At 33.9% G+C, this 20,332-nt stretch overlaps 3 protein-coding genes and 2 long non-coding RNA genes across 5 annotated transcripts; 4 read left to right on the top strand and 1 right to left on the bottom strand.

Annotated features, from left to right (window-relative positions):
* Positions 1–1,510: 1,510 nt before the first annotated feature.
* LOC108870789 lies at positions 1,511–6,783 on the bottom strand. Its single transcript, XM_018656460.2, has one exon. It carries the CDS (start codon positions 6,385–6,387, stop codon positions 3,679–3,681), a length of 2,709 nt encoding a protein of 902 aa, XP_018511976.2. The 5' UTR covers positions 6,388–6,783; the 3' UTR covers positions 1,511–3,678.
* Positions 6,784–7,797: 1,014 nt separating this feature from the next.
* Positions 7,798–10,998, top strand: LOC103853655. Its single transcript, XR_004454956.1, has 3 exons — positions 7,798–7,984; positions 9,857–9,942; positions 10,015–10,998. It is a non-coding gene; the product is annotated as an uncharacterized LOC103853655 (long non-coding RNA).
* Positions 10,999–11,101: 103 nt separating this feature from the next.
* On the top strand, positions 11,102–12,626 carry LOC108870817. The gene is made up of 2 exons (XR_001957311.2): positions 11,102–12,107; positions 12,190–12,626. It is a non-coding gene; the product is annotated as an uncharacterized LOC108870817 (long non-coding RNA).
* Positions 12,627–13,583: 957 nt separating this feature from the next.
* On the top strand, positions 13,584–14,321 carry LOC103853654. The gene is made up of 2 exons (XM_009130565.3): positions 13,584–13,644; positions 14,008–14,321. Exons 1-2 carry the CDS (start codon positions 13,584–13,586, stop codon positions 14,319–14,321), a joined length of 375 nt encoding a protein of 124 aa, XP_009128813.2.
* A 2,605-nt stretch (positions 14,322–16,926) lies between these two features.
* Positions 16,927–17,626, top strand: LOC103853843. The gene is made up of 2 exons (XM_018656459.2): positions 16,927–17,548; positions 17,607–17,626. Exons 1-2 carry the CDS (start codon positions 16,927–16,929, stop codon positions 17,624–17,626), a joined length of 642 nt encoding a protein of 213 aa, XP_018511975.2.
* Positions 17,627–20,332: the final 2,706 nt, after the last annotated feature.

Raw genomic sequence — 20,332 nt, 5'->3', positions numbered from 1 at the left:
ATTTTACTGGTCTTGAATTGGACATATGTAAAATATAACTTATCTCGATAAAATAATAATAACATGACTTTTATATATAAATTTTTTATATAAACATAAACAAATCATCTTTTAAAAAATGAATTCATCTTTCTTTCTTTTTTAAAACTTCACTATTCTGATGTTTTCACTGAATTACAAATAAAAGACATTTATATACTATCATCAATTCAACACACATTATATATCAAATAATTTAATTAAGTAGATAAAATTTAACTAACATGCATATAGTATCATAAAGTTAATTTTTTTGGAAGACAGAAACAACTATTGGAAACAAGCAAAATATATCTTATCATAAATAAATCTTTCACCTTGAACTTTCTAAAAGACGAATATCATACACGTTTCTTGCAAATGCAAACCTAAAAAATAAATCACAAAATCATACAAAAAATAATAATCTAGATCACAAGTAAAGCATATCTCGCCCGTAGGGCGGACCGACCCTAGTATATCACAATACTAAAAGCCAAATATACTGAATTATTAAACTATCCACGTCATCAAAAATAATCATCCAATCAGCACATTTCGTTTTTACGCATCAGAGACAATTATGTATTGGCTTCAAGTTTTTCTTTTATTTATAGTGGGCTTACGCATGGGCTTTATTTGCATCACGTCTGGGCTTCATTTTTTTTTCCACAGAATCTAAAAAAACTAAAATCAATCCGACAACAACGCTGCTTAACCGATATTGAAACGTCTCTTCAGAGCCCTCCACGTCACTAATTCCTTTCCTCCTAGCATGTCACGTGTCCGCCTAACTAGACGCAGCGTATCATTTATCTATTTCCGAAATTGGTTGGGCTTCACGTGTCTAGAATTCTTTTTTCTTTAACCTTTTGTCTTTTGTTCGGGCTTAACTTGGGCTAACACGTTTGTTTCAAGTCTGTTCTTTTTTTAGGCAAACACAAAGGTCACGACATTATCGTGGATGATGTCGACTCTAGATTTTAGGGTTCTTTGTATTCTCAGAATAGGTTCAACTACAATGGAGGTTCTGGAATCTTCCATTCATGTCGTCTTCGATTCCTTATTCAATGCTCCTAATCTCCTTTCAGCCGGTGGAACTCCACCTATAAAAAAGGTCAGTCTCTATCCCATGAACATCATCCCACCATCTTACTAATCTTACAAGAGAAACTTTTTTACAGTATTTTGGCTAACTCATCTCCCCAAGATTTCTTAGGGTCCATCTCATTGTCTTCTTCTTTCTTTCTTTCTGTAACTACGTGCACCGAAATAAAGTTTCTTGATGCTTATGGGAGAAGAAACTTCGTGGTGAGTCTCTTTAGCTATATCCGTTCTTCATCTCAGATTCTTCTCCCCCGGACGTTACGGGATTCATTAATTCAGCGATATTCAAGACCATCTTAACTCCTTAGCCCACGATCCAACTTTGATTACTCATTCAATGCATCTTATCTCTCTTCCCATAAACATCATCCTAACGAATTGATAGAGAGCGGAAGCTATGTGATTCAAAGATCAAGGGTTTGATCTTAAAACCGTTAACTTGTGTTCGAAGGTAACTCGAAAACAAGATGGATAGAACGCGAATACTCTTCGCAGTGCTTTTGCAAAGCTCTTTAAAAGTCAAAACCTTATAATTCTTATTATCAAAATCGTGTCTCTAAGTAATGAATACAATCCCTATTTATAATGTCTAGAAAATCATAAGCAACATAGTAATGGAAAATCCTTAACCTAATAGTAATTAGAAAAAAAAGGAAAGAAAGCCCAAGTCGAAAAAGGAAACATAGGTTACTATGACGGTTAAGTTGTAACTGTCGGTTGGGCTGCATCAGGTCCCGCCGGGTTGGAAGGATTCGCCCACGAATCTGCACCGGTATTGTCACCATGATAAGGGGACAGATGCTTGACATTGAAAACATCAGAGGTACGAAGATGAGACGGGAGACGAACGCGGTATGCATTAGGGTTGATACGTTCAATAACCTCGACAGGGCCGATCTTGCGAGACTTGAGTTTATTGTATTCCCCTGCGGGAAAACGTTCCTTGGTTAAGACCACCCAAACAAGCGCACCTGGTTCGAAAATGAGCTCGCGTCGCTTTTTATCCGCATCACGTTTGTAACGAGCCGTGGATGTTGTCAAGTGGTCGAGAGCCTGACGATGGATGTTCTGTACATCCTCCACAAAGTCGACAGCCTCACCATGTAATCGTGTATGATCAGGTAAGGTAGCGAGATCAAGCGGCGCTCGAGGAACAATTCCATACACAACCTGAAAAGGACAATATCCCAAGCTCCGATTGAGTGCGTGATTATGGGCAAACTCAGCTTGACAAAGCTTAGCATCCCAACTCTTAATATTGTCGCCAACCAAACAACGGAGAAGATTGCCAAGAGAACGATTAGTGACTTCTGTTTGACCATCAGTTTGTGGATGATATGCTGAACTCATATCGAGACTAGTACCGAGGAGCTTCCATAAAGATCGCCAAAAATGGCCGAGAAATCTTGTGTCGCGGTCGGAAACTATAGAAAGGGGAAGACCGTGTAGTTTGTAAATCTCCCGAAAGAATAGGACAGCAATGTTTACCGCATCAGACGTCTTCTTACAGGGAACAAAACGAGCCATTTTTGAGAAGCGGTCGTCGACAACGAAGATGGAATCATTCCCACGCTGAGTGCGCGGTAAACCAAGAACAAAATCCATGCTTATCGAAGTCCAAGGTTGTGTGGGAAGAGGCAAAGGAAGATACAAACCGGCGTTGGATGCTTTGCCCTTGCCTAGCTGGCACACGGTACACCTTTTGACAAAACGCTCAACGTCACGCCGCATTGAAGGCCAAAAATACGAAGAAGACGCAAGATGTAAAGTACGATCGCGGCCAACATGTCCTTCATTGTGAAGTTCTTGAATTATCTTCAACCGTAAACTACTCTCTGGAATGCACAAACAAAGACCTTTGAATAAAAAGCCATCGTGGAGAGTAAAATCTTTAGAAACGCCATTAGTTGCTTCGTCAAACACACGACCAAAGAATACGTCCGTCGGATATAGCTCAACCAAAGAAGAAAATCCAGTAACAGATGTTTGCATTGTCGTAAGTACACTGTGACGCCGACTGAGAGCATCTGCTACACGATTCGTCTTGCCCGACTGGTGGCGAATTGAAAACGTGAACTGCTGTAGGTAGGCGATCCACGACGCATGGCGGGCCGAGACTTTGGCTTGGCTATCTAGATGACGCAAATCATGATCTGTGAAAAGAATAAACTCTCGATGCACCAAATAATGACGCCAATGTTTGATAGCCTGGACGATCGCATAGAATTCCACATCGTAAGTGCTGTAACGTGAGCAAGCACCCGCCAGTTTCTCACTAAAATAGGCTATAGGTCGTCCTCGTTGACTGAGAACAGCTCCAATGCCCAGCTTAGACGCGTCACTATGCAACTCAAATGTCTCGTTGAAGTCGGGTAACACGAGAATAGGTGCGGTTGTCAGTTTAGCTTTGATTAGTTCGAAAGCTTTGGTTGCCTCCAGGGACCATTGAAGTTTGCCTTCTTTCATACAAGTAGTTATCGGTGCCATAATGGTACTAAAGTGATCCACGAACCGCCGATAAAATGAAGCTAGACCATGGAAACTTCGAACTTCTCAGACGGTTTTTGGGATTGGCCAAGAACGGACTGCTTCCACTTTGGATTGGTCCATTGCCAATCCTTTACCAGATACGACGTATCCCAAGAATAAAACCTCAGGAACACCGAACTCGCATTTTTGCTTTGCCGCAAAAAGTTGATCACGCCGAAGAACATGCAGGACGTCACGAATATGAGTAAGATGTTCTTCCATGGAAGAGCTAAAGATTAGAATGTCGTCGAAGTAGACGACAACAAATTTCCCAATAAACGGCCGTAGTGACTGGTTCATGATTCGCATGAAAGTACTTGGTGCGTTAGACAATCCGAAAGGCATGACGAGCCATTCGAATAATCCTTCGCGGGTCTTAAAAGCTGTCTTCCATTCATCTCCTGGTCGGATCCTTATTTGATGATAACCGCTTTTAAGATCAATTTTTGAGAATATTGATGCTGATCCGATTTGGTCTAAAAGATCATCGAGCCGTGGTATCGGAAAACGGTAACGCACAGTGATCTTGTTGATGGCTCTTCTATCGACACACATACGCCAAGATCCATCTTTTTTTGGAATGAGAAGGGCGGGAACCGCACAAGGAGATAAGCTCTCACGAATGTGACCTTTTCGAAGCAACTCCTCCACTTGTCGACGTAGTTCTTCGTGTTCGTCAGGACTCATCCTGTAGTGAGGACGGTTAGGTAGAGTTGCCCCTGGAACTAGATCGATATGGTGTTGAATGTCTCTCAATGGTGGTAAAGAACTAGGTAGGTCCGTTGGAAAGACATCTAGAAACTCTGTTAACACTGATGCAATGTCTGGGTGAATAGCGATGGAAGAAAGAGGTGAGGTCGTAGTTGGGACCAGAGCAAAAGCCACTTCTTCCGTACTCATTTCGGACCTGAACGCTTCATACGAGCATATGAGAGATGGCTTTTTTGGCGTTGATGATGAGGCCGGCGATGGCAAGGTGGAGGTCGGGGAAGGCGGAGGAGAGTCCTTGGATGGAATAAGGAGAATCTTATGAGTGTTCCACGTGAATTGATAAGTGTTCTCGGCACCGTAATGGATAATGTCACGATCGAACTCCCATGGTCTTCCTAACAATAAGTGGCTTATATCCATTGGAGCCACATCACAATATATGCGATCCTTATAATGTGGTCCGATAGAGAATGAAACAATTGCTCGTTGAGATATACGGATGTTTACTTTGTCGTTAAGCCATCCTAGAGTGTAAGGCGCGGGATGTGTTTTACGAACGAGTCCCAACTTGTCGACTGCCTCTTCTGAGATAACGTTTTTGCTGCTGCCGGAATCGATCACAAAGCTGCAGACACGGTCGTTGATCGTGCAGGTGGAGCGAAAGATATTTGTTCGAAGCCACTTTTCATCATGACGACGAGGTGCAAGACAAGTTCTGCGGACGACGAGTAAGTGTCCCGTATCGCCGGTGGTGTGATGGATCTCTTCGTCGAGCTGGTCATTGTCATCTTGAGAGTCATAGACGTCCTGTTCTTCGATAGTCTCATCGATTAGTAACCCTCGGCGTGTCGCATGAGGACACGCTGACTGTCTGTGACCTGTCTCTCCACAAGCGTAACACTTAATAGCATTGAGACGCGCTGAACGGCGGAGTTGTTGTTCATCATGTCCCGGTGGTTTTGTTCCCGGATTTGTGGTGTCGCTCTCCTCCTTTGTTGGTGTGGCTGACGTGCTTCTACCCGGTTGGTCTTGAGAACGACCACGAGTAGAAGATTGAGACCAGTTAGATGAACGAGTCTGCTGTTCAAATGAAGCGGCGCGTCGGTGTGCTTCTCCCACTGTGGTTGGATCGAACTGAGCCATTGAAGTTTGGAGTTGTGGACGTAAGCCTCCAATGAAACGAGAAACAAGCTGAACTTGGCTGTCATTAATCTCGTTACGAGTTAATAACAAAGCAAATTCCTCTGCGTAGTCGTCTACACTACGATTTCCTTGCCGCAAATTTTGAAGCTTCGTATACATTGTTCTCTCGTAATTGTGCGGTAGAAACGTTTGACGTAGGTGTTTTGTTAACTTATCCCATGATTGAATTGGTGCCTTGCCCGTACGTGATCTTGTCAGCTTTAGTTGTTTCCACCAAGTTGCTGCATGGCCTCGGAAACGCATGGCTACTAAAGGAACACGACGGTCTAATGGTACCTGCTTAAACTCCATGATTTCTTCTACTGATACCAACCAATCGATAAGTTCGTCGCCGCGGAGACCTCCGTGAAACTCTGGAATATCAACCCGAAAGCTCTTTTCCCAGCGGTCATCATAGTTGTGTCTTTGATGGAGATCCTCAAAATACACCCTTCGATGGAGGTCAGCTTCTTCTTCTGCGGGAATATTATGTCGTTGGTGTAGGTGTTGTTGTTGTTGGTGTTGTGGTGGAGCGCGAGGATGGTGCTGCTGCGGTGGATGGATCTGTTGTTGATGTGGACGGTGAAGAGGTGGTGGTGGAAGGTGAAGCGGATGTTGAGGTTGGCCTTGCGCGACTGGTTGGGCTTGTGGATCCAAACGAGCGGTTAAGGCAGTTGTTAAGGCTTCAATGCGAGCGGCTAGTGTGCCTACCGTGTCACCTAATTGCTGGATAGAGGCGGTGTTCGCCGTCTGCATCTCAACAAGTACGGTTCGTAACTCAGTCCATTCCAACGTGGTTCCCTCGAGGTCGCCACTTCCGGTTCCCGTTTTCTTTGTCATTGAAAAACGCGAATTCTTCCCGAAACGTTCTGAATCTGATACCAACTGATAGAGAGCGGAAGCTATGTGATTCAAAGATCAAGGGTTTGATCTTAAAACCGTTAACTTGTGTTCGAAGGTAACTCGAAAACAAGATGGATAGAACGCGAATACTCTTCGCAGTGCTTTTGCAAAGCTCTTTAAAAGTCAAAACCTTATAATTCTTATTATCAAAATCGTGTCTCTAAGTAATGAATACAATCCCTATTTATAATGTCTAGAAAATCATAAGCAACATAGTAATGGAAAATCCTTAACCTAATAGTAATTAGAAAAAAAGGAAAGAAAGCCCAAGTCGAAAAAGGAAACATAGGTTACTATGACGGTTAAGTTGTAACCGTTGGTTGGGCTGCATCACGAATCCTATTACAATAGAAACTTTGTTCTTAGTATAACGGGTAAAACTTTGGAAACAGAGAAGATATGAATAAAAGCAATATTCATAGCCGTTGTGTTAAAGAGACAGAAAACAGAGCAGTACGGTTGATCTGCATTTAGGATTTATTTCCCGGCACCAGTCCATCGGCGTACTCCTTAATCACACAACCAGTCAGACAACAAAAAAAACGGTTTGTATACAGCTAATGGAAGAGCCACAACCAGTCGTCAACGATAAACTTCACACCGTCACCACCTGTCTCCTATGCGAAGTCGTTCATGTCTTCTCATAGATGTTACTCCAAGAGCAACCAGATATCATCAGGATTCGTGATCACTAACGCTTCGTCTCAGGTCTCTGTTCGAGGGGTAAGCCTCTGTTTTTTTTTCTGTTTTCAGGCGATTTTTATGCCAGCCACGTTTGATATCAGAGTACCAAATTCTGTTTTCAATTTATTTTCTCCATTGACAGATGGTTTTGAATCTGTTTGCTTATTATGATTTTGGTTTTTTTTTTCTGTTTTCAGGCGATTTTCATGCTGGCCACCGTCAACGCCTAACCACTTACATGCATCTTTTGAAAGCGAGTTCAATATACTCCTTGAGCATAATCATGTAAGCATAATCATTCTCATCTATGATTTTAGATCTCTTTGCATTGATCAATAACAGCATTTAGTAACCCACAAATCTAAAGTTATCCCCTTTCTGTAACACATGAGAGTTGTGTAGCTTTGGAAAACTCTTTTAGTGTCACTTGAATTGATCTTTGGGTTGATTTTTGTATGGTAGCAGAGTTGTAGAGTCGTAAAGTATCACTTTCCAGGACCCTTCATTCTCGCCACTTCTGATATGGTAGAAGAAGTATATGTGACAGCTGAGGGTAGTGAATGATAGTTGTCCCTGAAAGCGAAATTATCAAACCCCTGAAAGCTGGAACCGAAGCTTCTAAAGAAGCAATTGAAATGTGGACAGAAGTTGCTCTAGGTAAATTCTGTTTAACTTTTTCTCTATGATTGAAAATTGGTTTCAGTTGATATATATCTGCACTTATATAGTTATATGGTCTGATTTGCAGTTTAATTATGGCTGCAAAAGACCAGGACCCATAGAATTTAGTTATATTATTGCCACTGCCTCCTACTCTGCTCCCTTTGCAGTATATCATCAATAATAAAAGGTATGTGTCATAAGAAGAACGGTTTTCAGTATGTTTTTGTTGTAGTTTTGCAAAGAAGGTTGATTGTTCGTGGTTTTTGCTTTAGTTTTTGGTTTTTGTTTTTGCAAAAACTAGGGGTGGGCGTTCGGGTACTCATTCGGGTTAGGTTCGGATCTAATCGGGTTTCGGGTTTTTGGGTTTAAAGATTTTAGCCCCATTCGGGTATTTCTAAATTTCGGTTCGGGTTCGGTTCGGATCTTTGCGGGTTCGGTTCGGGTCTGGATAACCCATTTAAATTATTTTAAATTTTTTAATATTCATTATATGCTTAAAATTTGTCAAAATCTAAAAAACAAAATAATATATTACATATAAATGTGTATAATAAATATCAAAATACCTAAAAATAATATATAAATTGGTTTGATTTGAATATTTGGATAGAAAATCAATACATATTTCAAGCATTTTGGTGTTTTGAATATATTTTAGTTATTTTAGATATTTACTTTTGACTATTTATGTATATTTTCAAGTATTTTAGACAACTTAAAAATATCTTATATATTTTGGATGTTTGTAATATATATTAAATCTAAAAAATAAGTAATATATTTAGGTATATAAATCTATTTCGGTTACATTCGGGTACCCGAGATACTTCGGTTCGGGTCGGGTTCGGTTTCGGTTCTTTAGATACCAAAATTTTGAACCCGTTCGGATATTTAATCAATTGCGGTTCGGTTTTGCTACTACTTTTTCGGATCAGGTTCGGTTCGGTTCTTCAGATCTGAATTTTTTGCCCAGCCCTAGCAAAAACCATTTTTCATCCAATCAAGTTTTTCGTTTTAGATTTTGTTTTTGTAAAAACTATGTGAGTTGCCAATCAAGATTTTCAATAAATAGATTTCCTAAAATTTAGGGAAACTAGTTTTTGAAAAGTTTAACCATTTATTGAAGAAAAACCAATAACCAACTTTTTGAGTTTTTATGAAAAAGAAACGAATTTTGATTTTTTTTTTGTAGAAACTTCTACATTTTAATTAATTAAATAATTAATAAATAATATTTTCATACAAATAAAAATATCATACAATTTGTTTTACATAAGATATCATTTAAACGATAATGTGAAATATTTTAATTTGTGTTTCATATCTGTAAATAATTTTTTATAAATAATATTATTTAATTTTAAAACTTAGTTATTAGTTTCTATAAATAAAATAATTGGATTATTTTAATAATTATTAATCACATTAAAAATGATGAAAATTATAAAAACATGATATATTTTATTAATACAATATATTGTATTAATCCTGAAATATAAAAATTGCCATTCAACTTAAAGAAAATATAAATAATTTATATAAGAAAATTTATAATTAGATTCAAAATTGTATGTATTTTTATTTTTATATAATTTATAATATTTATATAAGAAAAACTATTGATATTCAAGTTTTAAAAATTAAAAATAATTTATATAAGAAAAGTTTCTAAATAGTTTCAAAATTTAATATTTTTGGTGTAATTTATATATATTTTATAAAAAAATAATAATTAACGCATGTTATTTTAATCTATTTTAAAATAATAATACAGTATTTTGATAAATTTTCATTGTAAAATCTAAATATTTATTGCTATTTTGTTGTATTATTTTAAAAGAATGTATTAATTAATTTTTGAAAAATAAAAAAATTACAGCAAAAACCAAAAGCTGAAAACCAAAAACCAAAATCCAAAAGCTGAAAACCAAAAACCAAAAACCAAAAGCTGAAAACCAAAAACCAAAATCTAAAAACCAAAATCTAAAAACCAAAAATTAAAACTAAAAACTACTGAAACAATCATCACCATAATCTCAGGATGACGAAAATTTCATAGCCTATGGCGACATGTATGCAGAACCTTCAGCAAGGAAAGCTGGCCATCAATCTGCAAATAAAGGACAGTGGCTACAGGAATACCAAGTATTTTTTATCCCAGTAGATAGATAATTGGTGGAGAGGTGATGTTAAAACTGGAATATGCCTAAAATGCAGTTGCTTCTGGGCCTGTTTGTTTCTCCATCTGGATGGACCTTTTCGATGAAGATGAGAGTTTTGTTTGTTTAAGCACTAAAAGTGCAACTTGGATCATCCGGATGACTTTTGGAAATTTAGGTTTAGTTTTAAAGTTCATTCAGCTGAACCAATTTGGATCATTTGAATGGAGATGGTTCATTCAAAATGGTATAATGTCTATTATATCCCTAATGTAATTCACAAATTACCTAAACATAATATCATTTTTGTCACAAACGAAAACTGACAAAACTACAAAAACAATTTTTCCCATGCTAAAAAATTATTTTTTCACGTCAAAACCCCAAAACACATTTTTCCGCTAAAATTGCAAAAAAATGTTTTCCCGTCAAAATTGCAAAAACGTGTTTTTCCACAAAAACTGAAAAATATGTTTTCATGCCAAAATCACAAAAAAAATATTTTCACGCCAACACCCCAAAATACATTTTTCCGCCAAAACACAAAAATGTGTTTTCCCGCCAAAGTCGCAAAACGTGTTTTCCCGCCAAAATTGCAAAAATGTGTTTTTCCGCCAAAACCAAAAAAAAAAAAGTGTTTTCTCGCCAAAACCGAAAATTTCTATTTTCCCGCCAAAACCAAAAAATCTCGTTTTCCCACGAAAATCGTAAAAATGTGTTCCCGCCAAACACGCGTTTTCTCGCCAAACCGCAAAAACGCGTTTTCTCGCCAAAACCGCAAAAACGCGTTTTTCCGCCAAAATTGTAAAAGCAAATTTTTCCCGCCAAAATCGCAAAAAACGTGTTTCTCTCCAAAAACGCAAAAAACGCGTTTTCCCATAAAAAATGTGTTTTCCGCCAAAACTGCAAAAACGCGTTTTCCCGCCAAAACCGCAAAAAGCGTTTTTCCGCCAAAATCGCAAAAACGTGGTTCCCTCCAAAACCGCAAAAACGTGTTCTCGCCAAAAACGTGTTTTCCCGCCAAAACTGCAAAAACTTGTTTTCTCGCCAAAACCGAAAATTTGTATTTTCCCGCCAAAACCGAAAAATCTTGTTTTACCGCCATAACCGAAAAATCTTGTTTTCCGCCAAAACAGAAAATGTGTTTTCTCGCTAAAACCGAAAAAACTTGTTTTCCCGCCCAAACCGCAAAAACAAAACTCGTTAATTTTGAAATAATTCTAATGTAAATATATTAAACTAAATAATTAAATGTAATATAATTAAAATTAATATCAAACATATGATTAAATCAACACAAGGGTATTTTGGTAATTTGTTTACTAAACTCATTTGAATGGAAATGAAAATAAAGAAACAAACATAAGATCCATTTAGATTATTCATCTAGATGAGCTATGTGGATGGACAAACAAACAATCACAATAATCTGAATGGATCATACAAATGAATCATTTGGATGGAGATGACAAATGGTGAAACAAACAGTACCTCTATCAACAACTCGCCCTCACATGCAGATAAGCTATTTTGGAAGCTACGTTCTTAGCGGCATCAAAATCTCTACTACTTGATTCTTACCTATAGACCTCATTCTTCTCTAATTCAATAACTGAGGTTTGTTGTTTGATCTTTATTTCAAAACGTATTTGTATTTGTTTAATGTTGAGATATATACGGTAAAACATTCATGCTTATTTCAAGCTGACAGATTCTCCCGCATTCGCTTTACCGTCCTAACTAAGTTTGTTGCAATAACAGCGGTCACCCCTCTAATACTGACTGAATATAAATGTTTAGTAGAGGTTGAGAACATGACCGGGACAAAAGTAGGCGACCGATTATTGATCCCTCGGATATAGCTTACCCCTCTTGACACTTTGTATCCTTTCACATTTTGTCGACGTCAATATCCCATGCGGCTCTGCTATGTGACGACAATCGATAAAAGTCAAGGATAAAGTCTCAAACAAGCTGTTTCATACCTCCCTAGGACGGGCTTCACTCACGGCCAGTTGTACATTGCGTTATCTCGAGTGACATCACCGGAGAGGCTTAAGATACTAGACGATACCTCTTGAGTCAGATGGAGCTGATGGAGTAACCAATATAGTCTACAAAGAGATCTTCAAGGGCCTCCAAGACACAAAGGTTAGCATTGAACTGGTTTAGTTAGTATGCTATTTCTGAAACGATATGTTTTCAATTACTGACCTCATCACTATCATCGCAGGGAAAGAAGGCAATGTGGTATTGAACAATTGGCTTCGACCAAGATAACGTTTCAACGACTCGACTCTATCTTCTCTTACCGTTTTCTATTTACTACTTCGATGAAAACCATCATCTTAGCGCTTTAAAATATAACTTACTACTATATGCCAACTAAATAACTCCTAAATAAATAGAATCATCCAAGAATAAACACTACTATTTAATATACAAAATGTAAAAAGAATAATTTACCTACATGGCAGCTAAGCACTCACTTATATAAAAATACAAATTTGATCAAATGAAGCATTCACACGATATTAGATAACAATTCCTCAAAATATGTTGTTGACTAATTGAAATACATAATAAGTAAAGGCTTAACTGTTGAGCTTAAAATTTGTAAAAAATATATTAAGTATAAATTAATGGCCACAACTGGATACTCAAAAAAAATATGATATTATTCCCATATTCTAGAACTATAATTATTAACCACAATATTCAATATTCAAATTTGCAATCAAACATTCGTCGCCTATATTGCTTTTTCTTTTTGTTTCTTATTTCTCTATTTTTCCCTTATTAATAAATTTATAAGTGCCATTAATTATATATTCCCTCCGTTTCATTAAGATATAAGTTTTAGAAGAAAAAAAATGTTTTACAAAGATAAATTTTTTTTTTATGTTTTCTATACAAAAATTGCAAATTTCAATAAAATTGATTGGATTTATTGAAAAACTATTGGTTAAAAAGCATTAAATTTTTTTATAATTTCAAAAAACGATGCATGATTAATGTGTTTTCTTAATATGTGTGAAAATACCAGAACATTAATCTTTAAAAAACGGAGAGAGTAATATATAAGCAAATATAACCAAAGAAATATCACACAAAGGAAACAAACAAAAGCCAAAAAAAAAAAACAACCTCCATTGATAGTAGTAGATATCTTATTTTTTAGGACCAAATCCGATAGATTCATGTATTTCATAGTGTTATAAAACTAAAACACAATAAAACATTATAATTTAGGATTAAAACAGGAAAAAATAAGAATGCAATATTTTTTAGTTTTATAGTTGAAATTTGTCGTAGATAACATAATCAAATTCACACTCAACTTAACATAATAGAAAATTTACACGAAATAACATCTTTAATAAAAACTGATCTATCAAATCCCGCCCGTAGGACGGATCTACCCTAGTATATAAATATAGAATCCAATCACACACCCTTAATTTTTGTCAACATCTTAATAGCAAAACGATATTTTACTATATAAGACAAACCCAATCCCTCACTATAAATACTCAGTTACACATCTCAACATTCTACATACTCAGTTCATACTTGCTACAATTTCTTAACTTTGTTTGATAAAAATTCCAAAGACCCAACCCAAATATGGCTTGCAAATTTCTTTGCCACCTAATCATCTTCGCCATCATCACCTTCGTCGTCCAAGGTATCTATATTTTGTATACAAAGTAAAAAAAAATATTAGAACTGTAATACAATGTATTCTTTGATCACCATAAGTCGATGTTCCATATGTATATATCACCAAATAAAAAAAACATTTGTAACATAAATTATGCTGTATTTGAACCCATGTTGATATATAGTGACACTATCACAAATTAGGCGGTTCACACTTACATGCGTTGGTCATATACCAAATCTAATTAGTTAAACCTTTTCTGAAAACAAAAAAAAAATCTAATTAGTGAACACGTAGACAATTATTTAGAACATTTTTATTATTTATTTTAACCATTTAATATAAAACTTTTTTGTTTTTAAATAATATTTTTGGTGGAAATGTCAGGATTCTGTGGACTTGATAACGTTACTCTGAAACAATCCAAGTCCGGAATGGTTCAGAACAAACCAGTGTGGAAAGTGACATTGATGAACCCATGTAGATGCCCACTCACTAACCTAAAGTTGTCGTGCACTGGTTTCGAATCGGTTGTACCCGTTGATACGTTGACAAAAACTGGCGATGTGTGTCTTCTCAAAAAAGATATACTTGGAACCTTCGTTTTCACATACGTATGGGACACTAGCTTCGAGCTCAAGGTCATTAGTGGGACTATTAAGTTCAAGGTCGTTAATGGGACGATCACTGGTTGTACATGAAGCTTTCTAGCCCAACTGTTTTCTAGTTAATTTGAACTTGGTTCATGTTGATTTAGTTTATTTTGAGCGTATGAAAATGATGATATTTACTCAAATATTTATAAAAAATCCCATTGTTATTAGTTACGATCCAAAACATCGGTTCAAAAACACGGACGATTTGGTGCCTGTATTTATAAAGCACTTCAAGACTTCTCATCTTCGTTATTAACCAATGTCGGACAATTGCATGTGTTTTTTTAAGTCGCACTGATTAAAAGTATGAAAAAGATATGTTGCAGAAATATAGACCCTATACCTGATAGATTAACATATGTGCGCCCAACCACTAGACTATGATGCTTCGACATTCACTTGTCACATATATTTGTATATATAACCATGTATTAAAATTTTTATTATCATGTTTGTTACATAAACATATTTTAAATATATTAAATCATATTTAAAACTATGTCCGATTAATCTTTGATTTTTTGGTAATTCTTTAGCTTCAGGATTATCATTCGACTAGCGCTTAGCGTAGTTTCGAACGAGGACCAAAACATTCTTTAATGGCTTTTTTTCTTACTAGAACTATGCAACATCCAATAGTACATCTATCCTATTGTATATTGTCTTGCGTGAGATAATAATATACATTTATTTCTGTGTAACGATAAATCTTGAATTAAATTATACTCCCCTCTGTCCTTTAGTATAAGATATTTTAGCTCACTTATTAAGAAAGTTATTTTTATTTTTGAAGTATATTAAACTAGATGTGGACCCGTGTGTTGCTCGGGTTTTATTTGAGGTTTTAATTTCATGAACACATAAAAAAATGAAATTTTTTTGGGGAATTTGCCAAAACTAACCCACAACTTGATTTTAACCCCAAACTATGCTCAAACTTTAATCAAATGCAAAACTAACCTAACAGCCTTGTGAAATTACAGCCCAGCCCCTTGTGACCAAACAAAAAAACAGAAGCCATTTTTACGAATATAGCCCTAGTAAGTTGTCTGAGTCGTCTGAGATGTTGGAAGTCGTCTGAACGACTTCAAAGTAAGTCTTCTGGTGTAGCCGATCTTAAAAATAATTTTTAAATTTAAAAAAAATATATTTTGATAAGCGAAAAATTAAAATCATGTAAGTATAAACAGTTTTAAGTGATATAAATAAAAATATAACAAAATTGAATTGTTTTCAACATAGATGAGTGTAGGTAATGAATCATGGTATTCTTTGGTCTAGGATTTGGCAACATATGTTGTAGTAGTGTATGTATTCTTAGGGTTAGATTTCGGAAAGCTTGAATATTTTTTTGAAAAGTTAATTTTTTACCTATACGTGTTTATTTTTGTGTATAATAAACACTTTTGAAGTTTAATTTCTTACATATACGTGTTTAACACATGTCACAATCTTAAATATATAATTTCCATGTGTTGCGATCATGTTAATTAGCAACTTGAAAGAACTAAGCTTTATATAATAAAACTATTAAACAATATTTATAATTAATTTTTAACAAAAATCATTTTTATTATTTTAGTATATATATTTTTGATTATGAGATACTTTAAAAAATATCACATTTTTAAATATATAACTGTTATGTGTCACAATCATGTTAATTAGCAATTTTGAAGAACCAACCTCAATATAATATTTTATAATTATATTGTCATTAAGATTTTAGAAAAACAATAAAATTATATTAAATTTTCAAATCTATTTTTTAGGATTTTGAAAAAGTAAAATTTCTAAAATATTACTACTATATTTTTTTAAAAAAAAAAATTACTATTAAATAATTTTTAAAGGTAGTTTTTTCAAAATTCGTTTTTAGTTCTGATTATATATATTTTAATCATTATATATTTAAACACATGTCACAATATTAGAAGAAAAATTATTAACAAGTAATATTTTGTAATTATCTTTTGATTAGGATTTTAAAAATGGAAAATTACTATTAAATAATATTTATAATTAATTTTTCATAAAATTTGTTTTTGTTAATATGTTAATATATATTTTTAGTTATGAGATAAATTAACACATGTCACAATCTTAAATATATAATTAATATGTATCGCGATCATGTTAATTAGTAATTTTGAAGAACCAAACTTTATATAATAAGATACTACCTTAAGTTAAAGTATTTATTTAATAATAATTAAGTTAAATAAATATAATTGTCCAACAACTATATTTATTGTAAGTAGATCGTTTAGTGCTGTGTTTTAATAGTACAGATACAAATTAATTAGCCTTGACCCAATCATTTTAAATTAAATACCCGAAAGAAATTCAATGAATAATCTCTTTCCTAATGGTAAGCAAATAAATATCATTTAACCTTGTGAGCTTTTACATTTTGACAAAGGAAAATATTTTAATTTTTGGTCAACATCTTAATGCCAAAATGTTTTTTTAATATATATGATAAACCCAATGCCTCCCTATATACACTAAGTAATGCCCAAGATGTGGAGCACCAGAAGAAACCGTTACTCATGCTATCTTCGAGTGTCCACCGGCCTTACAAGCATAGGAATTATCATCAACGCCGTCGAGTTCTGAAATTTTTCCGGTACCAAGTATTTATGCTAATATGGACTACCTTTTTTGGAGAAAGAATAGTATTATAGAGCCTGATGATGATAGAGATCCTTATCCTTGGATAATTTGGTACATCTGGGAAGCTAAGAATGACAAACTGTTTAGAGGTATAGATAGAAATCCATTGGAGCTAGTTAGGTATGCAGAGGGAGAGTGCCAAGCTTGGTATAATGCAAGAGACACTGTACCGAATCTGCCAAATGCACAGACTAATGAAGAAACACAAATCTTACGCTTGAGTAATATTTGTATGGTGGATGGTTCATGGACCTCCACAGCGCAGTTTAGCGGAATGGGATGGGTTTGGAAGGATACATTGGGGAAGATACAGCTCATGGGGTCAAGGAAATTACAGAGGAGGGAGACATCACTACACTCAGAGCTGGAAGCGCTAAAGTGGGCAATGGAGAGTATGCTACAACACTCGACCTGCCAGAGGTTTGGGACGGACTGCAAGGACCTGATTGCAATGATAGAGCAGCCACAAGATTGGCCCAACTTCTCAACTGAGCTGGAAATCATTCAAACTCTTCGGTTATGTTTTTTGGACTTCAAGATCAGCTACTTTCCAAGGACGCAGAATGAGATAGCAGATTCCTTAGTTAGGAATGCACGTTCTTTTCATAGATCCTTATGTTTTATTGGTTGTTCTATTTCGGTCTGGTTTTCCAGACCATCTCAAGTTTGAGTAATAGAATAGCCGTTTGCCGTAAAAAAAAAAACACTCAGTAACACATCTCAACAGCTACACAGTCATTACTACACTTTCCTAACTTTATTTGATAAATTTCCAAAGACCCAACCCAAATATGGCTTGCCTCCTCCTCGTCTTCCATATATCTTCACCTTCGTCGCCCACGGTATTTATATTTTGTATATGTAATATAATAAGGTCTTTTATGTGTTTTTTTGTCTACAATAATGTAATATTATATTTTTGTTAAAAATTAGGAAGGGTCTGGACCCGACTGTGGATTTGAGGACGCACGCACGTCTGAAACAATCGAAGTCTGGAATGGTTAAGAACAAACCAGTGTGGAAAGTGACACTGAAAAACCCATGTAGGTGATTACTCACTAATAAAGTTGTCGTGCACCGGTTTTGAATCAGCCGTGCCTGTTGACACGTTGACAAAAACCGGGGACGTGTGTCCCCTCAGCAAAGCTATACATGGAGACAGTGGCGGATCCAGTATTTATTTTTGCTTGTATCATAATATATAATATTTTGAAAAATTATAACGAAAATATTAGATGGTTTTTTGAAAAATTATAACGAAAATATTAGATGGAAATTCGAACCCGGGTTAAGGTTACCAGCACAAAGACCGTTTGCGCTGCTGATTCTATACTGTTCTAATTCAAAAACAAATATATTTGACATTTAACATGTATCAGCTGACCCATCTTTTCCTTCAGAAAGTTTGCCTATGCATGGAGATTTCGTTTTCAAATACGTACGCAACACTAGCTTCGAGTTCAAGGTCACTGATAGCACGTTTTGTTCATGAAAGCTTCCAAATTAATTCGAGCTAAAAAAACAAAAAGTTAATTCGACCTTAGTTGAAATGATGATATTTGCTCAAATATGTTTCGAAATTTGATATCAATAAAAACATAATTGCTTTAATATTAAGTTTTGTTGGCTATTTGGCATGATTTTTATTTTTATCAGAAAAAGCAGAGTCTTAAACCATCAAGCATGTATTTCGTGGTAGGTGAGTTTAATTAAGTTTTAAGGGCCAAAATAGGTTAAAGATCCAAATATTGTTAATAAATGTATATTTGAATAATAAAAAGAAGAATATCCCATGAATAGCTTACTCCCAAAGATTTAACTAATAAATATTTAAATATTAAATATATGATACTAGGAAAGAATATATTATGTGAGTTGATTGCAAATAATTTTTGATAAAACAAATCTCACTATAATGATTTCAATATTAAATATTAAATATACATAATAAAGAAAGAATAATATAGGAAGTAGATTGCAATAACTTTTTGATTGACCAATCCCACTATTGATATTTAAATCATCTATAATATTAAGGGCATAATTCTTAATAGGATTCTGCCATTAGTTTTTCAAATTATTTACAAGAGAATTTCACTCATTTTTGAAACTTTTTAAATGATTTTCATCAACAATATATTCAACTAAATTTCCTATATCCACGACAATTCTTAATAGGATTCTGCCATTAGTTTTTCAAATTATTTACAAGAGAATTTTACTCATTTTTGAAACTTTTTAAATGATTTTCATCAACAATATATTCAACTAAATTTCCTATATCCACGAAAATGCTTCCTTATTCTCTCTTATTTCTAAAACTAGGTGTTTTGCCCGCGATGCGGGCTTAGACATTTTCATAAATTTTTAAAAATTTCTTTGTACACTATCTTTATTATACTAAAATAAATCTTAAAATAACTCAATACTATATTTTTAATTATATAATTTTTTTAAAAATTATTTGATTAATATAATTATATAATTTATGTTTTAACTTTTTACTAAAATACCTTTTCAGATAACAAAACAATATATATAAAAATTATATTTTTTTAATTATACTTTTAGATTTTTTAAAATTCAATATTCTATTTTTTAATATATAATTAAGAATTTTATTTGATTAATATTTAGTTATATAATTTATGTTTTTAACTTTTTACCAAAAGACTTTTTCAGATAACAATACAATATATACAAAATTATCTATATATAAATTATATTTTCAGATTTTGGATAATTTTACTATTATTAATTTTAATAAATTATCTAATCAAATAAATTAAATTTTTTTTTTTTAATTTATTTATACATTTTATTCATTAAGGGTATAAACGATATTAACCACTCTAACTTTTAACGTGAGAGCTTGATTCTAAAAATTTACTTTAAAATAACTCAATATTATATTTTTAGTTATATAATTAAAAATTTTATTTTACTAATATTTAATTATATAATTTATGTTTTTAACTTTTTACTAAAATACTTTTTCGGATAAAAATACAATATATATCTATATATATAAATTATCTTTTTTTAATTATATTTTTAGATTTTGGAAATTCAATATTCAATTTTTAATTATATAACTAAGAAATTTATTTGGTTAATATTTAGTTATATAATTTATGTTTTTAACTTTTTACTAAAAGACTTTTTCACATAACAATACAATATATACAAAAATTATCTCTATTTAAATTATATTTTCAGATTTTGGATAATTTTTACTATTATTAATTTTAATCAATATGATTAATATTTAGTTATATAATTTATGTTATTAACTTTTTACTAAAAGACTTTTTCACATAACAATACAATATATACAAAAATTATCTCTATTTAAATTATATTTTCAGATTTTGGATAAT

This window comes from Brassica rapa, chromosome A02 (assembly GCF_000309985.2).
Source record: "Brassica rapa cultivar Chiifu-401-42 chromosome A02, CAAS_Brap_v3.01, whole genome shotgun sequence".
In the NCBI taxonomy this organism is placed as follows: domain Eukaryota; kingdom Viridiplantae; phylum Streptophyta; class Magnoliopsida; order Brassicales; family Brassicaceae; genus Brassica; species Brassica rapa.
This window is presented reverse-complemented; position numbering and strand designations above follow the sequence as displayed.

Coding starts and splice junctions, on each gene's coding strand:
- LOC108870789 (XM_018656460.2), bottom strand. CDS start 6,387: ATGACAAAGAAAACGGGAACCGGAAGTGGCGACCTCGAGGGAACCACG.
- LOC103853654 (XM_009130565.3), top strand. CDS start 13,584: ATGGCTTGCAAATTTCTTTGCCACCTAATCATCTTCGCCATCATCACC. Junction 13,645..14,007: donor CATCACCTTCGTCGTCCAAG/GTATCTATATTT, acceptor TGGAAATGTCAG/GATTCTGTGGACTTGATAAC.
- LOC103853843 (XM_018656459.2), top strand. CDS start 16,927: ATGGACTACCTTTTTTGGAGAAAGAATAGTATTATAGAGCCTGATGAT. Junction 17,549..17,606: donor TTCCTTAGTTAGGAATGCAC/GTTCTTTTCATA, acceptor CTGGTTTTCCAG/ACCATCTCAAGTTTGAGTAA.